The 24,156-nt window shown below is 48.4% G+C and overlaps 1 protein-coding gene across 7 annotated transcripts in view; it reads right to left on the bottom strand.

The window, feature by feature from the left end:
• The window catches only part of SYT6 (synaptotagmin 6), a 39,904-nt gene extending 16,134 nt beyond the window's left edge, over window positions 1–23,770 (bottom strand). For 2 of the 7 annotated variants that reach the window (XM_009462436.2, XM_087761928.1), the window contains exons 1-2: window positions 23,358–23,757; window positions 1,744–2,080 (exon numbers count right to left, since the gene is read on the bottom strand). In XM_009462436.2, coding sequence (XP_009460711.1) covers window positions 1,744–2,080; window positions 23,358–23,511 — 491 coding nt within the window. In that variant the 5' untranslated portion in view covers window positions 23,512–23,757. Of the gene's footprint in view, window positions 1–1,743; window positions 2,081–17,758; window positions 17,846–23,357 lie in introns of those variants that run through there. The other 5 variants (XM_087761927.1, XM_087761930.1, XM_087761932.1 and 2 more) reach the window with 5 other exon arrangements.
• Between the last annotated feature and the right edge of the window lie 386 nt (window positions 23,771–24,156).

The raw sequence follows: 24,156 nt of genomic DNA, 5'->3' as shown, positions 1-24,156 counted from the left end.
CCGAAGGGACACCTCCAGTGGTCAAAGGAACCGATCCAGCAAATTTCCTACCTTTCAGAGTAATTTGCAGCAAGCTGCATTTTTTTCACCTGTTACACAAGTAACAGCCCAAAGGTAAATATATGAGACCCAACAACTCCTTAACCAAGCCATAGACAACGCAGCGTGGAGACTCTTTCCCACCTTCAGTCCTTACACTTCCAAGATACTGGCACTAGGTTTCCCTCAGGCAAAAAAAACTTTTAAAGTGAGAGAACCACGACCAGCTCAGAAAGTTAGGTTTTATTCTGGGTATTGCTGCTTCCAAACTTCTCCAACAGACTCTCATCAGAAATGGATAGATAATTCTTGACAGGGAGGAACGCGCAGCCTCATCTGGAAGCTGTCTCTTGCCTTGAGCTCCCCTTCAGCACAAGGGAAACTGTATGTAAGCAAAGCTTTATCTAAGCAAAGCATAAAAGCTTTCTGTGGACTCATGGCATTATTTCAGATTATCTGGTGTTTACAAGAGCAGTATATGGAGTTATTTAACCATACTAGAACTTGTACAGCCAGAGCGTTAGCCTTCGGTGATACACGGCACTCTGAGACCTCATTTCTCCTTGGCAGGTTCCTCAAAGGCATTTTGGCTTGGGCTAGGCTGGGCTGTGAGTCAGAGATCCCAGACTGCTGAGGTTGTTCCCCAGTGTCCCCGGGTCTGGCTGCCTGCCTGTGGTTCATGCTGGGCTTTTTTGCTTGAGAAAGTGGGTTTGAAACCTTCCCGCATACAGCCAAGCCCCACTTTGTTTGTCCTAATTCAGACAGGCTGAGCTTTTGTTTTCTCCTCCATTGGAAAGGTGTAATAAAAGCAGAATGAGTGCGTGCATGACAGAGAGGCAATCAGCTGTCCAAAAAACAGTGCAGTTAGTTAAATAAAATAGTATGTGGCACAATTGCAAGTGGCACCACGTTGATTTTAAGTCCAGCTTCTTCAAACAGAAGGCTGTGATCGGTGCCTTATTAATTCTGCAATACTGCAGCCAATTTTCTGAGCAATGTCGGTTTTCGCAGTTGCACTCTCGCACACATCATGGCCATGGCCAACAAAGCAAGCAGAAGTGCTGGGGCACAGCCAGGACCCTGCGATCACCCTTTCCTGTCCCAGTTTCACCGCCTTCTGTGTCAAGGAAGAGGTACCGTATTTCTCAGTATTCTGTCCGAGAAGGCGTCCCAAGGTTCATACAGCCTTATCCTGATTTACTGAGCATGATGTTGACATCTCTGTCCCTGGCTGAGACAGACGCACTGAGCACAAGCACTGAGCGCAGCTGGTCCTAAGCTTGTGCAGTGAGCAATACGTCAATTCTGCTTATCTAATTGTTTCTGCTAGGAGCCACAACAACAAGAGCGAGCAAAAAGGTCTAATTCTGTCTGACAGCAGACCATCATTGATACTTCAGCCTGCCTCTCATGTTGGAACAAAATTAAAGTGGCCAAAGCATACTGACGGCTTGACACAATGAGGTCAAGTCACAGCAATAGGGCTTTGAAGCCTTCATTTTTTTAAAAGGGCCCACGGTAAGCCAGTCTTAACGCATTAATTGGTTAATGACCAATCTTTGGAAAGTAATCCAGCATGGAGGTGGGAGGGCTTTCTTTATCCTCCCTGAAGGTATCCGAACCTCAGGCTCCATTAAACGCTTCTCCGGCCCTGCCAGCTGCCCCGAGGCGCAGCATCCCTGCAGAGCACCGCGGCCCGCTCACCTGGTGGAAGATGCAGGCTCCGTTGTTTGCCTCTGGATCCGCGTGCGCCGCATGATGTGGTCTTTCATGGACATCTGGACCTCTGCGGGGATGTCTGGCGACGTGTGGCTGATCTTCACCGCTGCCTCCAGGAAACTTATAGCACCCGTGTCCTTGAGCTTGTCTGCCATGTTCTCCTTATTGCAGCCTGCCTCGCTCTGCAAGACGGCCAAGTTAGAAGAAATGGCCTTGTTCCTCCAGGGAACCCAGCACAGCTTCCAAAAGAGAAACAGAAAAACTGCCACCAGGGCCAGTCCACACACAATAACGATCACTGCAAGGAGGCTGACGGAGAGCTCTACAGGGGGAGAGAAGGCAAGAGCGACAGGGAGAGGGGAGGAACGGGAAAGGAGAAAAGAAAAGAAAAGAAAAGAAAGATGGTGAGAAAGCCACAAGTAAAGGGAAGAAATGGTCCAACCTGATTTATATCACAACTAATGGAGACCTCTTAGCAGGTTCTTCAAGCAAGAGTCAAACCCAAGTGAGCATCCCCTGACAGATTTGGGACCGCTCCCGCCTGACACATCTGGGGAGAAATGAGTGTCTCCAGATGGCCAGAGCTATGAAGTTTTATACCGTGATGCTTAGGCTGGCTATAAAATATCATCCTTGGTTTGTTTTGTGGCATTGGCAAACTGCTGAGTCTGAAATCGAGAATTGCAGAATTGCGTGATAGAAACAAGCTCCAGTGCTGTACCGGCAGAAACTGCCTTTTTCCTTCATACCACAGGTGTTCAGACACTATATTAAAAAAAAAATCTATCTACCATGATCCTGGAAGCAGATTGTTGTTGTACTATCAACACTCTCATCTTGTCCAGATGTGCCCATAGGGAATAAAAAGTAAATACCAATAAAAAAAAAAAAAACCAACCCACAAGCTGCTGATGCAGTGAAACCAAACATAGAAGGAGGTTGTACAGAAAGTCCTACACATTCTTTCTCATTCTGAATAGCACAGAAGCTGTGTATGTTCTCTGACTCTCTGAGTCACTTTTACCTCATATGCTACGTATTTCAGCATTTCAATCTTTTTCTGAAAAGGAGCGAGCTTCCATACCTATGGCTGAAGAATCAGCAAAAAAGGAGCTATAGATAGATATAGATATATGATCTAGGCTGTGAAATGATTCACAGCACTTCAAAAAGAGAAAACACTGGCTATTTTTAGTTCCTTTCCTACAGTGTATTAATTCCCAGATTTCCACCCAAACCAAAATTCCAAGAGTTCGGCATCACAAAGAACACCAGTCCCTGAAGATGGCGACAGGTTTTGCACTGGAGTTAAGCCTGCAGTGTCAGGACTACGGATGATTCAGTCGCAGATTGCTACGAGTTCAAGGACAATTCCTTGGTTGCTTGCTGTGTCGTTTGTAGTGACCAGTAAAGCTATACTCCTTAGATTACCTAAGTGCAAGTCAGGACAGAAAGACAGGGAAAAAAATAACAGACACTCCAGAAGTTTATACAGAATAACCATTACCTCTTAATCCCTTCTGTTTGTGTGTATGCTTGGACCATAAACGTTTTGCGTTACCGCATGAAACACAGCAGCTACTCACCTCACTACCTGAGACGTGTATTTCTGAATTGTCTGAGCAGTCACAGCTGAAATGGCTCTTAGTGAGCATAAGCAGCCTCTTGTAAAGCTAACTGAAGGAAGGCAGGACCAGGTGTAGCTGCTAGGAAGCGAGCGCATCGTGCGTGGCAGGGGATCGGCAGGACACGGCTGCTCGTCTCCTCCTGCGGCACGGGGCTGGTTCCCAAACCGGAGCTGAGCCCCTGCTCCCCCCGAGCGGAGCCCGTGCTGGGTGGGAGGCGTGGGACGGCCGCCCTGTCCCAGCAGCCGACAGCTTGCAGCGCGGCGGGACACGGCCGTCCGCGGCAGCACCCCCAGGATGGGACCCGGGGCTGTTCCTTCTCCGCGGGGTCTCCACAGCCGCCCTCGGCAGAGCAGCACAGAGCGGCCCTTTGTCAAAGCTGGTTAACGCTGACATTCGCAGCTGCAGATATGAATATTTCAGTTTTGTCCACGTGAGCTGACAGCGCCTCTTTAGATCATGTCTAAATGTACTTAAGGCAACCAGTTTCTCACCTCCAGGCGCTCTAAGGAGCGCTAGACTCACTCAAAAACGCATTTAAAACCATCATCTCCCACAAAATCCATCCTTACCAGGGAGCTTAGCTCTTAGAAGATAAACTGGGAGACACACATCTGTGCTTTATCATAGCTCCTATAAATGTGATCCCTGACATATACTTTACCTTAAATAGAAGCCATAAGAAGACATTCTGTTTCCTTTGGTCATATAGTTTAGTTTTGTACAGCTGTAATAAGGTATTTAATGTTTAAATAATGTTTAAGGCTGAGAAAAATCCATAAAATATGAGGGAAGACTACATGTTTATCTTGAAAAAAATGGCTAAATTTAAAAATTATTTAAAAAAAAATAATAAAAAAACCCAACCACCATTGGTGAACCATAGCAGCAAAGTATTCAGGAACCCATTTGTATCATCAGACTTTGCTGTCTGGGAATACAACAGCTACTATATATTTAGGATTTTCGCATCAGTTCTTATAAGTGAAATCTCAAGGAAGCATCAGATGCAAAATGCGACATCTACACCGGAGCAAGGCGGTTCTACTGAACACCTGGGAAACCATCTGTTGTTTCTGATATCCCAGAGGAAATGCACTGTTTTTCCACAGAATTACCTAGCTTAGCAAATTCAGGAAGAGCTTGAGGCAAAGCTTCCTGACTGCCCACAGGTTCTTTGACTCGAAAGGAAGGCTGGAAGATGCCAGCAGGTGCATGGACAAGAATAAATGCCATCCAGAAGTTTTTGCAACTTCTCCTCTTCCTCACTGGCCTCCTGGACAGGTCAGACTGCACCATTTATTTTCTGCTGTAGCTCCAAGGTGGAAATACAGATCGCTGTTGGGGTGAATAAAGCGGTCCTGCCTTATTCAATAATAAATAGGATTGTACAAGTCAGCAGTGGAGCTTCCTTAGAGATTTGGCTAAATGTATTCTCACCGAAGCAGAGAGTGCAGAGGTACCACTTTCCTGGACTTTGAGTTAAGTCTTGGAATTGCGCCCAGGAAACTCTGTGTCAAACAGTTTCATAAGAAAACTTAAGAACCTGGACTTTTTGCAAATACGTCTATGTTGTTACAAAAGAAATAGTTATCATGCAGAATCTGTCACTGCTGGGAGCTGTTATGTGACAGAAAAGTTTCTGTTAAGGTACTTCTGCCCATTCCAAGGAGTTATATTCCATGCATGAATCCGCTGGCACACCAGATTCATTAATGGAAAACATCAGAAATAATCAGTTACCCCTTCTGAGAACCTGTTGCCAGCTTGAGAAAGATCTTAGTTCACGTCACTTCTTGGTGAGCTGGCGTTCATAATGGATTTGACAGGATTCACAGATACTTTTATGCATGACCTCCTACTCCTTCCTCTGACGGCTCACATAAAACACAAGTAGAAGGGATCAGGATTTTACAGACATTTTTTAAGCATCTGCCTGGGAAGAATATTGGTTTGTCTGACGATGACATTGAATTCCCCAAGACTTTTTTGTGACTTTGTTAAGTTAAATATCAGTTGGACAGAGTTGACCTTAATTGATTTAATGAGCTTTCTCTTATGAATTTGAAAATACCAGTTACTTGAAAAAAAATACTTAGCATTCAAAATGTTATGCTTTAAATGTCCTTTAACTTACCAGAAACTGCAAAAACAAGATAATTCCTTATCTCACAGAAGATGCCCCAGGGTCAGAGGTTGTTCGGGTGTCCCTGGCATGGATGGAGGTAAGGTCTGTTCCCCTCAAGACTTCTCCAAAGACAGCACAGACCAAAAGGACACCTCAGCCCAGGGGAAAGATCACCTCCTTTGTTTACATTATCCCACCCTGTGCCACCTTCGGAGCCAAGGCTTCGGGTAAAGAAGGGTAAAGGATGGTAAAGAGGGACGCGTCTGTGTCCGGCAGTAAGGAAGGGCTCCGTCTGCCACAGAGCGGCACAGGAATAGTGCAGCCTCTGCTTTACCGAGCGTTTCCCGCCCCGCAGCCAGCTCGCTGGAGCCATCGCTCGTGGCATCGCCATCCTCAGCAAGGGACGCAGGCACGTTATCGCTCTGAGAAATGTCCTGTCTGAGGAAAAATACAAGAAGAGCTATGTTTCTATTCTATTCTATTCTCCTCTAAAAAAATAACAGTGAGTTATTTGTCGCTTTGTTATCAGGTAAGTAGGGCCATACAAGTGCAGAACAGCTTCAGCCATTCCTCACCCTGTTCTTATCTAACTCAGTGCTGGTACCTCATCCTAGCCCAGCTCCCTTGAGAGACACGGCACAAATTGCCATGTTAGAAAATGGCTTTTATTACAACTTGCAATTTCAAAGCTAAAGCTTAAAAGGAGGAGGTGGCAAATACAAATTAACATGGCTGTTTTCCAGTCTAGGTCCCCCCTGGGAGCGAGAGCCCCTTCCCAGAGGAACCCTCAGCTGGAAACTGCTTTTGGCTACAAAGCAGCAATGACGAAGCTCTCGCATGACTAACGAGGAGGGAGGGGAGACCGAGCAGCAGGGAGACCTGGGCACGGACATGAACATTCACCTGCATGAGCTGATACGCTTAGGCTAAGGCACTGAGATGTTATTCACCTAGTGGAACAGAGACAGCTCCTTCAGGGGTGGTCTGCCTCACTTATGAAGGTCTTTTTGAGGTAGAGGTTTAGCATGCTACATAAAGCAAAAGAGAAATTGTGAATTTGTGACCCCCTATGTTTCTGTGTTCACCTGAACTCCTCGGAGAACTGAGGCTTTGTCCCGATCCCTACAGACACAAAGCGCTGTTACATCTCACAGCAATGCCCCAGAAGTGACCATCAACAGCCACCAGCAGCAGTCCTGGTCCTTCGCTGCAAAGCAGAGACCTTCACCGAAAGCATTTCCACACCAGGAGAACCGGGGAAAGGCTCTCCTCGGCTCTCCTCAGCTCAGGAATGAGCTTTTGATGAGTTGTGCCACAGATTCCCCGTCAGAGTAGCTGATGGAGAGAAACAGAGATTTCTAAACCAGAAAACCACTTGCTGCCCGGACAGACATGAGCACATCCACAGGAAGGCCCACACCGATCATGGTCTTTGCTCTGCTTTCCTTTAGTGAACAGGAGAACACAAGCCGTACCTGAGAGGCTAATGATAAATGATCATTTATCACCACTTACGCCGTAGGAGGTACTGCTAAGTGTCAAAATTGAGTCAACGGAGCTGCTGATCTCTCACCCCTGCAGCCTGGCGTAAGGGAAAATAATGAATCAAAGTCTTTAGAGGCGGCACAAACAGCTTAGATCGACTTGTTACAAAAACACCACTGCGCTTTCGTTTCCTTGCAGCAGCAGCAGTTATGTATCTATGAAGGAACCGGGGGTGAGGGCAGTGAGAAGGCGGCTGGGTGACGCTCGGGAGCTGCGTGGCCCAGGACCGTCCCTCTCCTGTGGTAAAGGCAGCCCGGGCAGCACCGTGCTCCTGGAGCCATCAGGAGCAGCGGCAAGACCAGCACAACAACGGGGACATGCAGGGACACGCCAAGTGAGTGGGAAGGGACACAAGCTGAGACCAGATCATATTCAAGCATTTAAATACAAACAAGTTTCACAACAGTGAATATCTGGCAGAGGACTCAAGCAGTGAAATGCTCTTTGACAGAACGAACTCACTGCAGAAAAGACCTGAAGCCGACAGCGAGCAATGGGGATGCCAAGAGCACAAAGGAGACGGTCTGAAGCCTATCAACTTTACCAGCAAACAATCTCATTTCTCTTCTGACTTGACTTCTTGGTTTGTTTTTACTGATTTTGTGGCATCTCAAAACCTTGCTATTGAGTCTTACAACAAACCTCACAGAATGGCTCAAAACTATAAAACTTCTGAGAAGGTGACTACTTTCTACTGCCTTTCAAATAAAAGACGAGATGGCCCAAGGCAGGACAAAGGGACAGTGGAGCAATTTAAAACTGTAAAGCTAAAAGCAAATTCAGGAAAGGAGGATCATTTCTCGGTTAGTCCAGCCCCTCCCTTGCCCTGGCACCCACGCACCCGGGAAGCAGCTCATCAGTACAACTACCCATTTTGTTTCATCTTGGATGGGAACTAATTAAGAGAATATGGCGGAACTACCTTTCAGCTTTATGTCCCTGATGACTTCACAATACCCAAACTGAGTTACCAAAGGGGATAATTAGCAAAGTCCAAACAGAAAACGATTAATAATATGACAAAGCCATGATTACAACAGTCTATTAACTGCAAGACAATACTGGTCTAATTATGGCAACATTGACGTTTATTACTGTGAAGTAGCTTGCACTGTCATTAAAGAGATTCACGGATAACTCTGAGTTTAATGTGAAGAGTTATATTTAATATCTTGAAGATGTAATTTAGCTTTCCTTCCACCCACTCCCCATAGAGAAAACAAAATATATTTGATGGCTCTCTCAGCACTCCAGCATCTATTAGTCATTCCAGCTACCTGTTGGATTTAAACACAGTTTGAACACCACGAGTGGAAGTTCAAGGGGGGGTGAAAAAATGAAATGCTATAGGCTGAGGCCCAGCACGGGGCCAGGCTCAGGCTGGAGGAGTTCAGCTGCAGCAGCCACCAGCCACCAGGACCCGTGCCACTGACCCAGGCAGCGGTCCCCTTCCCAGAGCCCCCCAGCACCTGCGAGAGGACAGATGCGTTTCTGCAGGCCCTGGAGCACCCAGCACAGCTCCCTCGCCAAAGCAGCGAGGGCGCTTTGACCTGACTTTCTGCTGAGGTTGGGTACTGGCAGCGAGGGCACTTCGACCTGACTTTCTGCTGAGGTTGGGTACTGGCAGCGCTGCCGCCGCGGCCCGTTTGGTCCCACAGCTCCGTTGTCATGTGCAGACCCAGACAAAGCCTCTGACCCCATCCTGCCAAGAGCAAATGGACATCTTCCCTGCAAGAGGTTCTTACTGGTAAGTTTTCCAGTGGCCAATGGAAAATCTTAGCATCAGGGAGAGCTCTGGCTGGTTTGTGCCCAACTAGGTTTCTTTCAGCTGAAAAAGCAGCTCCCAGCTATCCTGAGATATGACTTCATGGAGCGTCTTGCCACAGCAAATGCTCCTGGAAGAGCAGTTACAGGCGACGGCAGAGCCCAGAGGTAGGGGATGATGGTAATGTACCTTAACCACACTTGTACTGGCTGCGTGACTGGTTTTCCAGTGTAATATATCGACCATTGGTCATACCACATCAGGAGATACTCCCGGGCTTCTCCGTCCATTTTTGCTACATATTTCTATTGCAACAGTGCTTGTGAGAATATATTGTTCTGTTTCTGTAGGGCTTTGTAGAGATCACGCATTCAAATGATGGATTACTACGGGAGTTATTGCTAGAGGAGAAGACAGGCAGCTCTGGGGCTACAAAAGACCACGTGAGGCACCCACTAACTGCTGATCTAATTTTCTCTCAATTGAGAAGCATCAGCAATGTAAGTCTGATGAGCTGAGGGCTGGAAATCGGGCATGAGAAACTGTGGTGAATCTTGGACGCCTGGGGTGGGGGCAGAGGGGAGCACAGGACAACAGCAGGGGAAGAGGAAGAGGTTGCCATTAAATCCTAGCTATAGACATGTTTCTTCAGCAATGCCGCTCAGCTTTGAAGCTTTACAGAGGAAGGAGTGGGGACTGGATGGAACAGACACTGAATGTTAAACCGACGCAGCAGCACAGCATCCAGCAGCACCACAGCCAAAACCAAAACACGAGCCACAGCAGAACAAGGGGACTACCCCTTTGGAAATACAGCTCAGAGCAAACCCTGCAAGGCACCAAGGAGTGCAGCAGCAAGCAGAGCACTTTGCAACAGGAATTTTGAAAAGGAAACTGGCTGTCTTCTAAATCATGAAATGCTGCATTTGATGAGAGGTGAGCTGCAGTGCAGCAGCGTGGAGGCGTCAGCCAGCTCCTTATCCCCTTCCCAGGCATGCCACGGCCCTGGGAATGGTAACAGGGCAAATAATAAAGATCAGATTGTCCCTGTCACTCAATGCAGCTTCAGTTCTTGTATCAGCAAGCAGCTCTACTTAACAGAGCCCACAGCTAAGCGGGCACTGGGGTCTGCAGAGAACACGGCTGCAAGAGGGAAGCACTGCAAGCCTGCTCACTAAGTGCCTCGGTTTGCTGGGATCATGGCCAGGGTGCCAGTCCTCTGCTGATGTCTTCACTGTCACATCTTCAGGCCCACTCGCTGCCATTTGGTTGTCATTTTCAACTTCAGCAACAGTTCTCTTCTCTTCTTGATTTACCGGTCGTGCTCTCTAGGCAGCTATGAGCTATAGGAACACGTCCTGAAATATTCTTGAGCTAGACAAGTCATTAGCAGCTGTCACTTCAAAGTCTAACTGCAGTCAATTTGCTTTTCACAAGCAGCCTAAGAGCACAGGAGCTGGATGTGTTGTGAAGCACTGCAGCAGGGGCTGCTGCTCAAACAAGATCCCAGAGGTGTGGGTCGTTAGTGAGGGGAAAATATTTCATCAAGTTCTCAGCAGATGGTAAAGGACTGGGTCAGAAAACAATTATGGATTGAGCAGAGCTTCCGCCGTCCCTCAGACGTTATCTCATGCTGTGGGTGGGGATAAGGGTTGCAGAGCAGCCCCCATGTAGCAACAAGTCAGGCAGCAAGACCTGGAGAGCACTGGGGATATCTATCACCTGCAGGTCCACAGGTCACGAGCCCGTTTGCTTAGACCCTCCAAACTGCTCCTATCCAGGGAGCGATCCGAGCAACAGGAGCAAGTGCCAGCTGTCACCTATGGCCCTACCTGCACCTACCGACACCCTGCTCAGACCGAGGGGAGCTTGGCTGCTTGTCAGGGTTTCCTTGCAGGGGGACAGGGACTGTCGCCCCGCCGAGGACAGTGCCGCATCCCTGGAGTACGTGGGAGAGGAAAATGAAGTCACGGAAATATTTGGTACCATGACCCATCCAGAAAGAAACAAATCAGGGTGGTGGTGTCTCTTGGCAGTATAAGCAGAAATTCACTGATTATTTCTCTCAGCTGTCCAGCGCAGCACAAGGGTACAAAATACCCGCAGAGACCCTGAGAGACTCCGGCACCGGGCACGCTCCCACGGCCCTGCTACACTTCACAGAGTTGCTCTAGGTGAAGGCAGGCAGCGGTTCCAGCTGCTTTTTGCTGTGGAGCCTGCCCAAATCTTGTTCTGTTACTCTATGTCAACCACAAGTAATTCCACAGAAGACAGCGCAATGAAAGCGAATTGAAAACAACGCGAAAGCAGGAAGAGTTTTCACAGACTGCTTTACACGAAGAGCACTTTCACACCCAGTTCATCAGACGTAGCTCAAAGGCAAACTCCCCTCTCAAACCAGAGGAGGGTGGAAATCCTCGCGAGATGAACGCTGCAGATGTTCTGAGAGGAAACGTTCACAGAAATGTCCCCTTGGAAGCTCTGCAAACTCAACCTTCCTCCCGCACGAAGCTAAAAGGAGATTTATCCTGTTCGCGTGCTTCCTCAGCCCTCGGCCACCCAGTCTGACGCTATCAGCTCCCACCAGCTTCCTCCCGCCTGCGCGGGCTCCGCAGGGACCCAGACAGAGCCTCCTCGTCTCCTGTGCACACCCAGCTACGTGAGGGATTACAGGAAGACAGAGACACGAACGCTCAAACTGGCTATGCCAAAGTTTCGGTTAGATAGAAAACAAACTTCTTAAAAATTAATTTGCTGCTACCACAGGGTTCCTGCCATGCGAGAGCTTATTGGAATGCAAACGATAAGCTTCAAAGGGAAGGATGAATCAGAAGCTATTTTGAGAGTAATTATATAAGATTATAAAATTCAAACCATCTCATTATTGCACGTTCAGTATGAAGACAACCTGCTTCATAAGGAGACCTTGCAGGGATCCGGTGTTTCAAGGAACTGTGATGTATGATCCAAGAGCAAACAGCACCCTTGTAACTCCCATCCAGGCAAAACTTCCTTCATTAGGCAATGCCGGGGCTTTTTTCACCATTTAATGTAATTCTTTAGGGGAAGTGGTTCTGTAGTTGGGAGAATAACTAGAACATGAGACGTGGAAAACTTCATGCAAAGTTTTGTTCCTTTAACAGCTGTGTGATTTATTATCCTGGACACCAGCTACCAGCTTCTTAGTGACAGTACTTGCAAATTCCCAAATTTTATAAAGTCTAGTTCAAGTTATAATTAAGGAGAAAACATTTAAACAATAAATTTGCACATGGAATAAAGTCCTATTCCAGCAACTTCAGCCGCAGCCACAGGCAGCAGCCTGGGTGCGGGTGCAGCCAGGAAACCTGACTCGGTTTCCCCAGGCTGCGACGGAGACTGCGGCAGCTCATTGCTGCAAGAAGACGGGGTCCTGGGACACCCCTGAGCAGTCACCTGCATTGTGCACTGCCTGCAAGAAGAAAAGAGAGTTGGGTTTATTTTTGCTTACGTATCCAGGCTACAGCTGAAGCTCCTGCTATGTCTTGGCTTGGAGGAGGCAGGCGCGCAGGCGGGAGGGCTGCGAGCTGCTCGCTCCCTCGGGGAGGGCAACGCGTGCGCTGTCCTCGTCCCTGCTGCACCCCGGTGCCCGGTCCCTCAGGAGGCACCATCACACCTGATGGTCTAAGAGAGCTGATTAAGTGCATTAAACAGAGAAAAGGCGAGGGGAATAGAGGCTACCATACCTTTTACTACCTGGCGTTTTTCAGTTTAGGTCTGGTACTTTTATCGCCCAGGGAACAGACGGTAAATGCACACAGGTAGAGGAGAGGGAGGTGCACCCAGGCTGAGTTTAAAAAAGCAGAAAAAAATCTGAACAGAGTAATTCAGAGGGAAATACCAAAGGCGATTTTCAAGTGCAGAGTCAACAATGAGGTACTTTACACACATGTATGTATATATAATAAAAAAAGAAAAAATAAACACATACATATGAAAGTTCCTAATACACCAAACAAAGGAAAGTAACATAAGAGGAGACCTAGGTAGGCTGGAGCTTGTGTTTTGCTCACTGGAATAGAATGAAGAAAGATTTAATTGCCAAAAAAAAAAAAAAAAAGCAAAGAATCATGAGTAGCTGACAACCAAAAGACTTCTGCATGCTTGCTATGTACAGAAGCCTCCACCACATCAGGTTCTGGACAGCCAAAACACAACTATGAAATATCATGCAACCTTAACAAGAGCTCAGCAAAATCTCTGCTAAGCAGTAACACCAAATACGAGTGACAGAGCGGTTGCCGCAGGAATTGCTGAATTGTCGTGGTAAGATATACTCAGTTCGTTGTTCATTTAGACTGTGGCAACCACAACGTTCAGCAAGTTGAAACGGTCTTAAGTAGCCCGCAGTCGGCTGCGGTTCAGACCAGGTTCACAGGCAGAACAGTCGGTGCCTCGCGCTCGCTGACCTCGCAGGGTGCAGGGCTGCACCCGTCCCCGTGGAAAAGGCTGTGCCGCCTTCCCCTTGGGGACTTTTGCTTGCTGACCACCGCAAGGCAGACGCTCCTATGCCTACAGCCTTTCCTGGTTTATGTATTGAAGGAGACAGGCCAAAAAAAATTCTTCCCCATCCACAGGACTTTTTGGATCCAGGGCCATCTTCTACAGAGAAAAGGAAATCAGAATTTCGAGCTTAGAAAAAGACAGCCCATTCCTTTCCCTTAGTCACCTCCCTTCACATCAAAGGTGATGGGTAGCTCAGTGGAAGCCTGCATAAGCCGAACCTTTTTAAAAACCCAGGTCAGATCATGGTCGAAATGGATTAGAAACAGAAAAGAAATCTCAAACCTGTCTGGGTGGGAAGATCCAGCCAAAAGGTTTATTAAAACCCCAGGGTCAGTACTGGAGACAGGGTTAACATGCCACCAATCACCCTGGCTGCAGGGCTTTTAGGAAAGCAACAGGCACAGCAGTCACACTGGCTGTGCAGCGCAAGTCACGGTAACATCTGGAACAGCTCTTCGCAAAAGGGTCTTGGCACAGCTGGCAGAGCCCTGCTCCCTCCTTTTTACGTCCCCTGTATGGGGGGAAGCCAAGCCCAATGCGGCTGCAAAAGATGCCCAGGGATGAACGCCTGTGGCAGAGGAGGTCTCCGACACCGCAGCCGTCCCGGGGCTGGTAGCACCCACTCCCCAGCCAGACGCGCAGAGGCAGGCGCAGCGCTGGCACGCTGCTGGGGACACCGCGCAGAAGTGCTCAGCGACCTTGAGCAAGAGTCGTTCATGTTGCAGAGCCAACACAGCAGCAGAGTCCACGCCGGGCAGAGCCGAGCAGGCGGCCAGAGCAGCAGCAGGCGACCGTGAATGCATGGGCATCCTGGGCGGTGCCGTTCCAGCCTCCCGCTCAGAAGTCAGCTCTGCCGATGGACAGTCCCTAAGCCATCCTCAGCCTGGGCTCCCCAGCCAGGACCTGGAGATGAAACTCCCTTCTGCCACCGTCGCCTGGCCCACTAGTGGCTACGGGCTTCGTACACAATGCTGGGAGGCCCATATCAATACCCAGAGAAAATAACCAATACGCATTAAAATGGCCGTGCCCCAGCAGAACAGCTGGACCAGAGGAGACTGATCGAAGGCTTCTGAAGACCAGATATGTTGGTACTCAGTGGTTATTGACCCGCCTGCCGATTCGGACTTTCCCTCCAGGCTGCATCAAAGCACTTTTGTTGCTCAAACTTTTGCTGGCACGTGCAACCAGAAAGGGAACTTGGAGCTGTCAGCAATGCAGCATTTCTGTTATCAAAAGTGACAAAAAAAGAAAAAAAAAATTGTTCCAAACCAAAGGAAACATTCCCCAGTGATTTAGGTCGCTTTGTGTCTTAATCAGCTGTTCTCTAGAGTATTACAAATGGGATAGTAAGAGTCGTCATTGCTTTATGCCTAACTGATGACAATCTAATGAACTATTATAAGCCACACTGCATATAATTATAGTGCATAGCTGTGTGCTAATCCCATGACATTTTATCACAATATGCTGTAGCAACATCTGTAAACGACTCGGCAGCGTTGAACACATGCGGTGTCCCCGGGCTGAGGTTAAGTAACTGACACTGAGCATCGTCTTCCTCCCATGATGTGACCCCGTACCTATGGGACCTGAGCTGGGCACTGAAGATGTGCCAGGGAAGCCTTGCTGAGGCTGCTCAACATGGGGGGAAGTCTCTGTCCAGACCTGCCGAAGCTGAGCAGAGCTGGGCAGAGAGCAAACCACCATAATACGGACACTTCTGGATGCAGAAATACAACTGTGTTTCAAGATGCAATGCAAACAAAACAAGCAAAAGCTTTTCACTGTCACTATGTCTCTGTTAAGTGACCAAAGACTCTGGACCGTAAAATTTCCCCTCAAAAACTTGCTCAAAGCCACGACTGTTGTGAGACATCAGAGAGGCCAGGGTCAGCAGAGCTTCAGTGTCCAGGCTCACCGCACCAGAGCTGCCGTCTCTCTGCCCTTCACAACCTACAGTGAGATTTGGTTTTGGGGAAAGGCTTCCCTGCAGCTCTCTCTTTGACGCCATTTTGGTTAAAAAAAAAAACTAAAATCAGGCTGCCCTGAAAAGATCTCGGGATAAAGTTTGACTGGGAGCAGAACCAAGGTCTCTTCCCATCCCAGCCTGCAGCCCTGGAGGATGAACCCTGCCGCGAGCGCTGATCTGCATCCCAGCATGGGCGCCGGGGAGCCTCCAACCCTGCGACCTGGGGTCGCGCGAGAAGACGCAGCCTGAGAACCCGAAAGAGCAGAGCTCAGCCAGGGGAGGGCAGAAGGCCCCAGGCGTGGGACAAGGTGACCCAGAAAGCTTTCCGGAGGCCCCCCTCCAGGGACTCAGAGCCCCTCCAGCACAAGGGGACTCCTTGACTACATGAAAGCATGCTGGAAGAGCGTTATTGCCTGGACCCGTGCCCCAGCAAACCCAAAACAAGAGATGCAGGATTCATCCAGAACTCCCCTGGCTCTGGATGCTGGAAAGACTGGGCGATACAGAGATCTGTGTCCTCAGGAGGTCGGGTTGCCGATTAAAGCCATCTAGACCCAGTAAGACCACGTAAGCCCATGTCATGCCCTCTTTCTCTCTCTCTCAACTTGTCACGCTGAGGATACCTGGCACACAGAAGACAGTCTGGTCTGCATGGCAAACCAGCACCGGCTGGTTTGAAGCAGGCTCTGTGCAGGATGCAGAGCAGCCGGGAAGGATCCCCCAGCCCCTGCCTGCGCACCTGCATGGGACCGGCTGCTCGGTACAGAGACCCTGCGCTGCCCGCCCGGGATTGCAGCGGTTATGGAAAGAGCATTTCTTTGTTCGGGCTCCCCTGACCGATCCGGGAACTTCCTCCCTGAATGGCTCTGCTCCCGGCATTAGCCACTGCTGCTGCTTCCATTAGCTTGTCACAAAGACAGAGATCTTTAACCCCTAAAACATACTACACAGCAGTCACGCGTGCAGGCTGAACTGCCTCATCCTACGGATTTATTAAATGGATTCTGAGATTCCTTTTTCCCCTTTTCCAACGACTCGTGCAGCTCAGAATCCTTTTAGCATGAACATTTTGACCAGAGACCAGATTCAGAACTGAGCTCAAATAACTCTGGGCAAATGCTCGCAGACGTCCAGGAGATGAAGTACTGCGTATGGAAAGAATGCATTGAAGGAGGTGCTCGCTGCACTCACCTAGCACTGTGCTGTTACAAGAGCACATGCATTTCTTTGCAGCAGTTACAAACATGCATAGAAAATCAGAGTAATACTTACATTACCAGAGGCACTGGTGTGCTAGAATTTCTGGGCAATTATTCTTCCGTGGAACCAAATACTCTAGGACTGTATGTCTTAATGATGGTTTTGAAAGGGCTCGTACGAACTGAGCGTCTGGTATCCTGCCTTTAGTCTTCGCTGCCCAGTCTCCTGTGATGCTGTCAAACACTAACCTGCTACAGCGTAACAAACTGAACTAAACATAAAGGTGGCCTTAATTAGCATCTGCAGTTTCACTGTGGACAAGACACCCTGCAGGATAACTTTCTTTTTTCCATAGACATGGGAAATGTACAGTTAATGTACAGTCACTCAAAACATCCCTTCTCCGTCCCTCTAGGATGCCATTTTGCAATGTACAAGTATAATTAAAGACAATGCATGGCAGAGAGACAAATCACAGCCCTCCCAAGCAACTGCCAGCCTAAGTGACTGTTATGTTAGTGAGTCCGCTGGATTGAAACAATAAGGGCTGCTACAGACAAGCTTCCTGATTTTACAATATGCAGATAGGAAGGAAAAATACATACTATCGTCTTTGAAAAAGAAATAAGTATTAAAGCTAGAAAAAGCTGCCTAACCAACATGAGATGGAAACCCGGGACCCTAAGGAAGAACATGCAATTGTACCTAGAAACGTGAACAGTGAGAAGAAGAAACAGGTAAGAAAAACAAGGCTAGTTGCAACTATAGTTAAATGAAAAATTGTATCAGACATGAGATCCGGTTATGGTTCTGTTTTGATCTCTGAACAACGAATGCACACATGTGAGACTGTATGACTGTGAACGTATATGATAGTGAATACACGGTAGGTGCAGCAGGCTGTGCACATTGCACTGGTATGACTTCAGCAAAGCAAAAATGTCAAGCAACAAACACTTGCAAACACAGAAATACCAGCTTCTCAGAGTCAGCCTACAAAACAACGGAGAAGATCCGAGTCAGGCTATGCCCTGGTTTGAACTAGCTAAAAGCACATGCTTGGTTTCTGTGAGACGTAGGCAGAATACTAAAAGCAGAAGAAAATGTTTCAACGGCAAAGACAGAAACTGCTGAAGAAAAATGTTTGTTAAGGAAAAGAGGCTCCATATTATGAAAAAAGGCAAAAAATTAACAAAGTAACTTCAGAAATGTGGACTTACCAAAGAGGTATCTGTTCCTCAGCTCAGTCCCTGGTCACTGTCCTCAGCCTGCTCGCACACTCAATTAACACCAGGCAGCAATCTGGCTGCCTGTTTCTATGGAGTTTTAGATGCTGATCCCTGACTATGCATGAGGCTACTGCAGCTGCACTGGAATAGGCTCCGAGGTCCGCAAAAAAACCTACAAACATGATCAGCCTCCCTGTACTGCTTCAGGAATGAATCAACCAACAGCAATTAGGCAGATGCAAACCTGCATCTCTGCAGAGAGGTACTTACAAAGCTCCTAAAGATACACACTCCACACAGCTCCAGAGGTGCATTTTATTTACCAGGACCATCTCAGTGCATAGCCAGAGGCAGCTGTAGAGTCACAGATCCACACAGTTAACGCATAAGCAGAGACACATGTTCACAGACAGGCTATATAATCCATTTTTCCTAGATCTATGCTGCTGGTTTCAACCTTAATTTTAATATAGTTTTGCAAACCTTCCTCTGGCAGCAAGGTTTGAACCTGACACCTTCGGGATCAGAGCACAAACCTGTTTTACTTGAGCTAAAGAGCAAATCTGCTGTCCGTAGCTCTAGCTGGCTCTTTTCCTGCTGCTGGACCAGATGCTCGCAGAGGAAGGCGAGATCCATTTTGCGAGTGCATTGCTCCGTGACAAGAAAGATCTTTGCCCCAAGGTGCTGCTACTCACATGCCTGGCCTCTGGAAACACAAGCTTCAGTGATTAATGGTAGCTTTGCCTGGGTGGCTTTAAACATGTTGACTGTTACATTTACTTAAAATACACTTGAACGGAGATTCAGAAAAGCGTGTCATTACAGGGGGTAAGTAAAGTCAAGACTTGCCCATATTTCATAGGCAGTGGCTGTAGGTATCCCGTATCTATGAATGGGCATGTCATCAATTTTCCCATTAGGAAATTTCCCATTCACATCCCATCCCTATCCTATCAAGGGATAATTTTTTTCCCAAGAAAAATACTCTAGAAGCAATTTCTCCATATAAAAGTGATCTTTCTGCATCAACAATCCTGCAATGAAAAAACCCTTATTGCAGAAAAATTCACCCCTTTTTCTGCCTGCAGCAAGAACACTTATGTACTTGTGGGTTTAACATTTTAATAGCATTTGCAAAGTGCCAGGAGGGTGTTCAGCGCTGTACAAGATGTACTGCCTGCATCATGAAGTTTAAAAAGAACAGTTCATGCAAAGGGCAGAACACTAAATGTGCTCTGAATGATTGCGGGATTAGAGCACAGAAGGACAGCTGACAAAGTGGGCTAGGAAAACAGAAATTATCGTAAAGTCTCTTCTGGTTTTGCATTTTCCCCAGCTGTCCTTCTTCTTCCTCTCCCTTCAGCTTTCGTGTCCTGCACTAGGAAAGCACTGGAGCATTTTGCTGGGTGAATCACTGCCTGCGAAAGGGTTTGAGGAGGGTACACGCACTCTGCCGAGATCAACAGGGACTGCTGCGCACGCAACCCGATAGCGACCTCCTGGGCAAAATCTGCAACACCTCTGCACATCACCCATCGCATCCTGTACTTATCCTACGGGGCCAGTGAAGCTTTTTACACATGGATACACTGAGGCAAAAAAACCCGTGTTATTTAAAGAAAGTTGCAACACAGAAGTGCTGGAGCTAGCAATCAAACCCAGGGTTTGCTCCTGGATGTGCTCTGATCCTGGTGTAAATTCCCTCCCGGACTCACGCACCATCCTTTAAAGGCAGCAAGCATCACAAGCCCCAGGCTCCAGTCACACTCCACCTGTTCTGCACATACATTTCAGAATGATCATTTTGTTTTTAAATCTCTCTGTGGAGGCAAGCTGCCATCTTCTGTGCCATCCCCTGCTTGGCACGACCTCCCAGGACCAGCCGGCAGCCTCTGTCCGCAGCAGACCCGGCACTGTGCACCCACGGGAAGCGGGACCTGGTTCAGGCGAACCTTGGGAGTGAGTTGGTAACGCAATTCAGTCCAAACTGAGCGACAACCTGACCGTGCAGACAAGCACACAGCAGACTTCATGGTGGCGAGAGCTGTGCAGGGCATGACGCACTGCCCGGTGCCCAGGGATGCTGGCAGGCTGGAGCCGAGCTGCCTGCAAGAAGGACCATGGGCTTCATACCCCTGGGAGCACCTCTGAGCAGGAGCAGTCGGGGCAGAGCTCGCTCCACCGTAGGAGCTCGTAGCAGGCCCTGGAGAGCAGGATTGGCACCCTGTTTCCCAAAGACCCTGGAGCCTGTTGCTCTCCAAGCAGCAGCTCCACTCCCATGGGCGGAGGGCCCGGGTGACACGGGGTGGCTCGCTGTGCCCAGCGCAGCTCTCCCGCGGGAGTCTGGCAGCGTGGGCTCCCCTGCATCATCAGCCAAGTGCTTGGCACTTCAGCAGGGCTTGTCCACAAATTCGCTGAGCCCGCTATATCCCAGAGCACTCGCTGCCCTTCCAGGACAGAGAAGTGATGTATCCATTTATTTAAGGCACATCGCCGCAGTGGTAAATGTCCCTATATCACAGGCATTTCCACTGTCTACAGCTTGTGCCTGTGTACAAGTCACACACAGCATCCCTGCACAACAGCTGAGGACTGGCAGGGAAGAGAGCTATCAGATGGAGGGAGCTACGGGGGAGGATTTCAGATAGGCACAACAAAAGGATGCTGCATCTTGCTCGATCTCAGGGCCCACAGCCAAGAGATCAGTTCTATTCCTGGCACCGCCACGGGCCAAACTGCAGGCGAACGCTCCCCCTCGCATATCCACTGACGCATCCATACAAAAACCTTCCTCATCCAAATACCTTATTTTTCTGACATACTTAGCTGCTGGATTACTAGCCAGCAGCAGGAGCCTGCAATGCTCCTTTGTTGGCTGTACGGTAATGTATGGCATACTGGAGAAACACTGCAGCTATATTTCTCTTATTGACTTTAAGTAGGAGAATCGGCTATTACACAACCCGAAGTACAGAGAGTAGAGGAGCATCTACTTTATACACAGCAGCACTTTCCACATTCAGTCCAAAATGGTTTAAAAAAAAAACAAAATCACTGCATAAAACCATATTCTGACATATTCTTACATAAACTACTCAGTAATATTTTTATATTCACAGGTTTTTTCCCCTCTCAGATGCAGTTCAAGAAGGCTAGTGATACCTGGATTATTTCTTTGCAACTCCACAGCATCCCCAGAAGATAATGCTCTCCATCAACACACGAAACGTCAGAAAAAACCAAACCACCTCTCAGGGGCTGATGGCAAGCAGAGCTGTGCAGAAGCAGCCCTGGCTCCCAGCTTTGGCAGCATTAGAATGCTTTCGTCTGCCTGCTCACAAATTACGTGAACTTCATCGAGATACTTGACAAGCCAAGCTGATTTAGCTATTAGCTAATAGATTTATCCAGGAGGTAACAAACTGACAGAGAAGCCGTTGACTTCACATGATGATGACAAATAGGGCCAGTTTTTACTCCAGCAAGCTTTGCATCCAGGCTGCCGAGGCTGTGCCAGCCCGGGTGCGCTTCGGCAGGACCCACTCCTCACGCTGCACAGCTCCGCCGACTCTCCTGTCGGTACCGATACGGCACCCCGGCGCAAAGCCGTATCCCTGCTCATCTTCGTACAGCCTCACTTTTTATTGGCATATCTTTATGAGGAAGGACTCAACAGATCTGAATATAGGGCTCCAGGTAGCCGATAGCAAATTCGCTTAACATAAGTCTTCAGTGTAAAATGGACAAAGCACAAATGTAAATAATTGGATAAACATCCAGACGCTAATGGGAAAGGTATCTTACCACCGCAATTGTTCCATTAGTTAACACTTAATGCAAATAGATTTGTTTCCCCTGCTGAAGCAGTTTTACATCCAGGCATTTGAGAAATATTAGTACCCACTGGGCCCAAACAGTGTCCTCAGTGCCGTCTAGACATAAAAATGGGCGCAGTCGTGCGGAGCAGAGACAAGAGTAATAGCTGCTAACGCAGCCGGTGCAGTCAGCCAGCCCCGCGCGACTTGCCCAGGGCACTGGGGTAGAGGCTGACACTTAAACCAGAGATCAGAGCAGACAAACATTGGAGATGTTAAAGGCGTACCATGATGTGATTGCGACCTGAAAATGAGGTCCTGAAGAAGCAGCACAAACAAATGCCAGGCAACTATCTGTCATCTCAGGGCGGACAGAACAAGAGCAGTACAGGTATTTCTGCTGCACAGAGTCAGGAAAACATTAAATTTGGTACCAAGGCAAAAAATTATGAAGCAATACGGGAAGTATTTGCAATAGAGAAAACAGCTGCACTGGATGCAATGCATGAGGACAGTACCAGCAGTGGTAAGAGGCCTTCAAAACAAGCAGGTATAAAGCAAAGGCATTTTAAGACGATAATTAAGTTACAAGCAGAGTGGGATGTGAAATGAAGATGTTAGGCTGGACGTGCTGGCAAAACAGTGGTGGAAGCACCACTGCAAGCAAACAGATGGCAGAAGCCCAGAGAAACCAGAGAGTTGCCAGCGTGTCCTGGGTGCCGGTCGCATCCCGGCGCAAGACGCTGGCAGAGAGGGGCAGGAGGAACAGAAGCAAGATGAGACAGAAAGCCTTGGACGGGGACTGAGGGCTACTGTGCTCCCCCTGGGCCCTGCACAGGTATCCTCAGAAGGAGAGAAGTTTCTGAAAACTTATGCTGTGACACCAGGCTGGCTGGATAGATAATTATCTACAGAAACCTTGGGGGGGGGGGGGGGGGGGGAAAGCAAGCACTCTCCACAAATGTTCTAATACACAAACAAATTAGAGCATGTTATTAATAATTCTAAAAAGCATAGGATTTTGGTTTTGCTCCTCAGGCTGTGAGCCTGGGATGTAAGCTCCCCCTGCCAACGCCTTCTGAAGTTACGGCAGAAGATGACCTCTCTGGAACAAGAAGCTGTGAGCAGAAGTGTACAGAAAATTAACCGCTTTCCAATAACGAAATGCCCCTTTGCTCTTAGAGCAGTGTGCTTGCTCTTGATTCATCGCTGGCACGCCAGGGTGTCTCCCTAGCTAACCAGGAACAACTTCAGGCAGTTCTTAGGGAAAGTTAGAGAGATACAGGGAAGTACATTAAGATCCCTTACTGGTGAACAAAAATCCATGCAAGTCCTTCCTTTTCTCAAACTGGGCTAACAGCAATTGGTTCCTGTCATCTCAGTTACTTAAATAGGCTTTTTACTGCTTTTTTGCTTTATGCAGGACAGAAGTCTGTGTTTTTAGAAGTAAAGAACTTTCACAGAAACTTTATCTCATTAACCACCTCCTCTCCAGCACCGCCCCGTAACGGCCCGTCTGTCCCCTCTGCGCAGCTACCCCCACCAGGCTCCACCGTTTCGCATCAACAGGTGAGGCAGCGCTTGCACCCAAAACTTCACAGAGGAACACGTGTAAAGGAACCCAACCACACAGAGATGCGTGCCGAGGCCCGAGTCCCCCGAGCCTAACACGGGGCTTGCAAACATTGCCCTCCCCTTGCGAGAGTCCTCCTGCCTTCCTCCGGCTGCGGGCACTCACAGGCACTACTGGCGCAGACGGGACCAGAGTACTGTACCTGGCTCGGAGATAATCAGGCTCTGGTCGGAAGGCAGCAGGAGGAATTCCCTGCAAATGTCCAGGTCCAAGCTAGGCAGGCTTTTCTTCCGGCACAGCTCGGTGACAATGCGGACTGCCTTCTGACAGCGGCTGTCATCCTTGGTACCACTCATCTCCCACACCGCATCCTCCGCTATCCCCCTCTGCTGTCTAAGAAAGTCAAACTAGGAAAAGAGGGTTTGTTTATTTTTAATCACACAAAGAGACTCACACCAGTTCCACCCTCTGGCATGGCAGCACCCTAAGGGACACCCTGCGCCAGGCAATGCTCCAGCTCTACAAACCCTCCTCAGCTTTCAGACCAGGGAGTCTCCATCAGCCTCCAGAAACCACAGCTCGCTGCAGCCCTGCCAGCGCTCCCGAAGGCTTATTGCCTCTGAGATCAGATATCTGGTTACTGCCAAGGCGTGTTCCAGACAAAGAACCTCCTACCAAATTCAGTTTCGTGCCCTCCATCCAACGTTGTTAAAGCTGCAGCCCAGATAATTCTTTTTAACCCTTTCATTGCTGCCCCCTTCTCCATTCTCGAGGTGCAGAGTTTCAAATCCCAGCCCTGGAGCAATTCTGCAAAAAAAGTGAATGCTGAAACCTTCTGGCTGAGGACGGCACATCATCAGAGCGGGGAAAAGAGAGAAAGAGAGTGCTCCCACGAACACTGCACAAACTACTTACAACTGCCAAAGGCAACATAAGAAAAGCGGCAGTTTTTATTGATTTGTTTGCACTGGTCCTAACACAACAGGCTGCAGATGGCAACA

This window comes from Nipponia nippon, unplaced genomic scaffold (assembly GCF_047370975.1).
Source record: "Nipponia nippon isolate SJK-2023a ecotype South Korea unplaced genomic scaffold, ASM4737097v1 scaffold_25, whole genome shotgun sequence".
Classification (NCBI taxonomy): Eukaryota; Metazoa; Chordata; class Aves; order Pelecaniformes; family Threskiornithidae; genus Nipponia; species Nipponia nippon.
The sequence above is the reverse complement of the archived record's forward strand: the minus strand, read 5'-3'. Positions and strand labels throughout refer to the sequence as shown.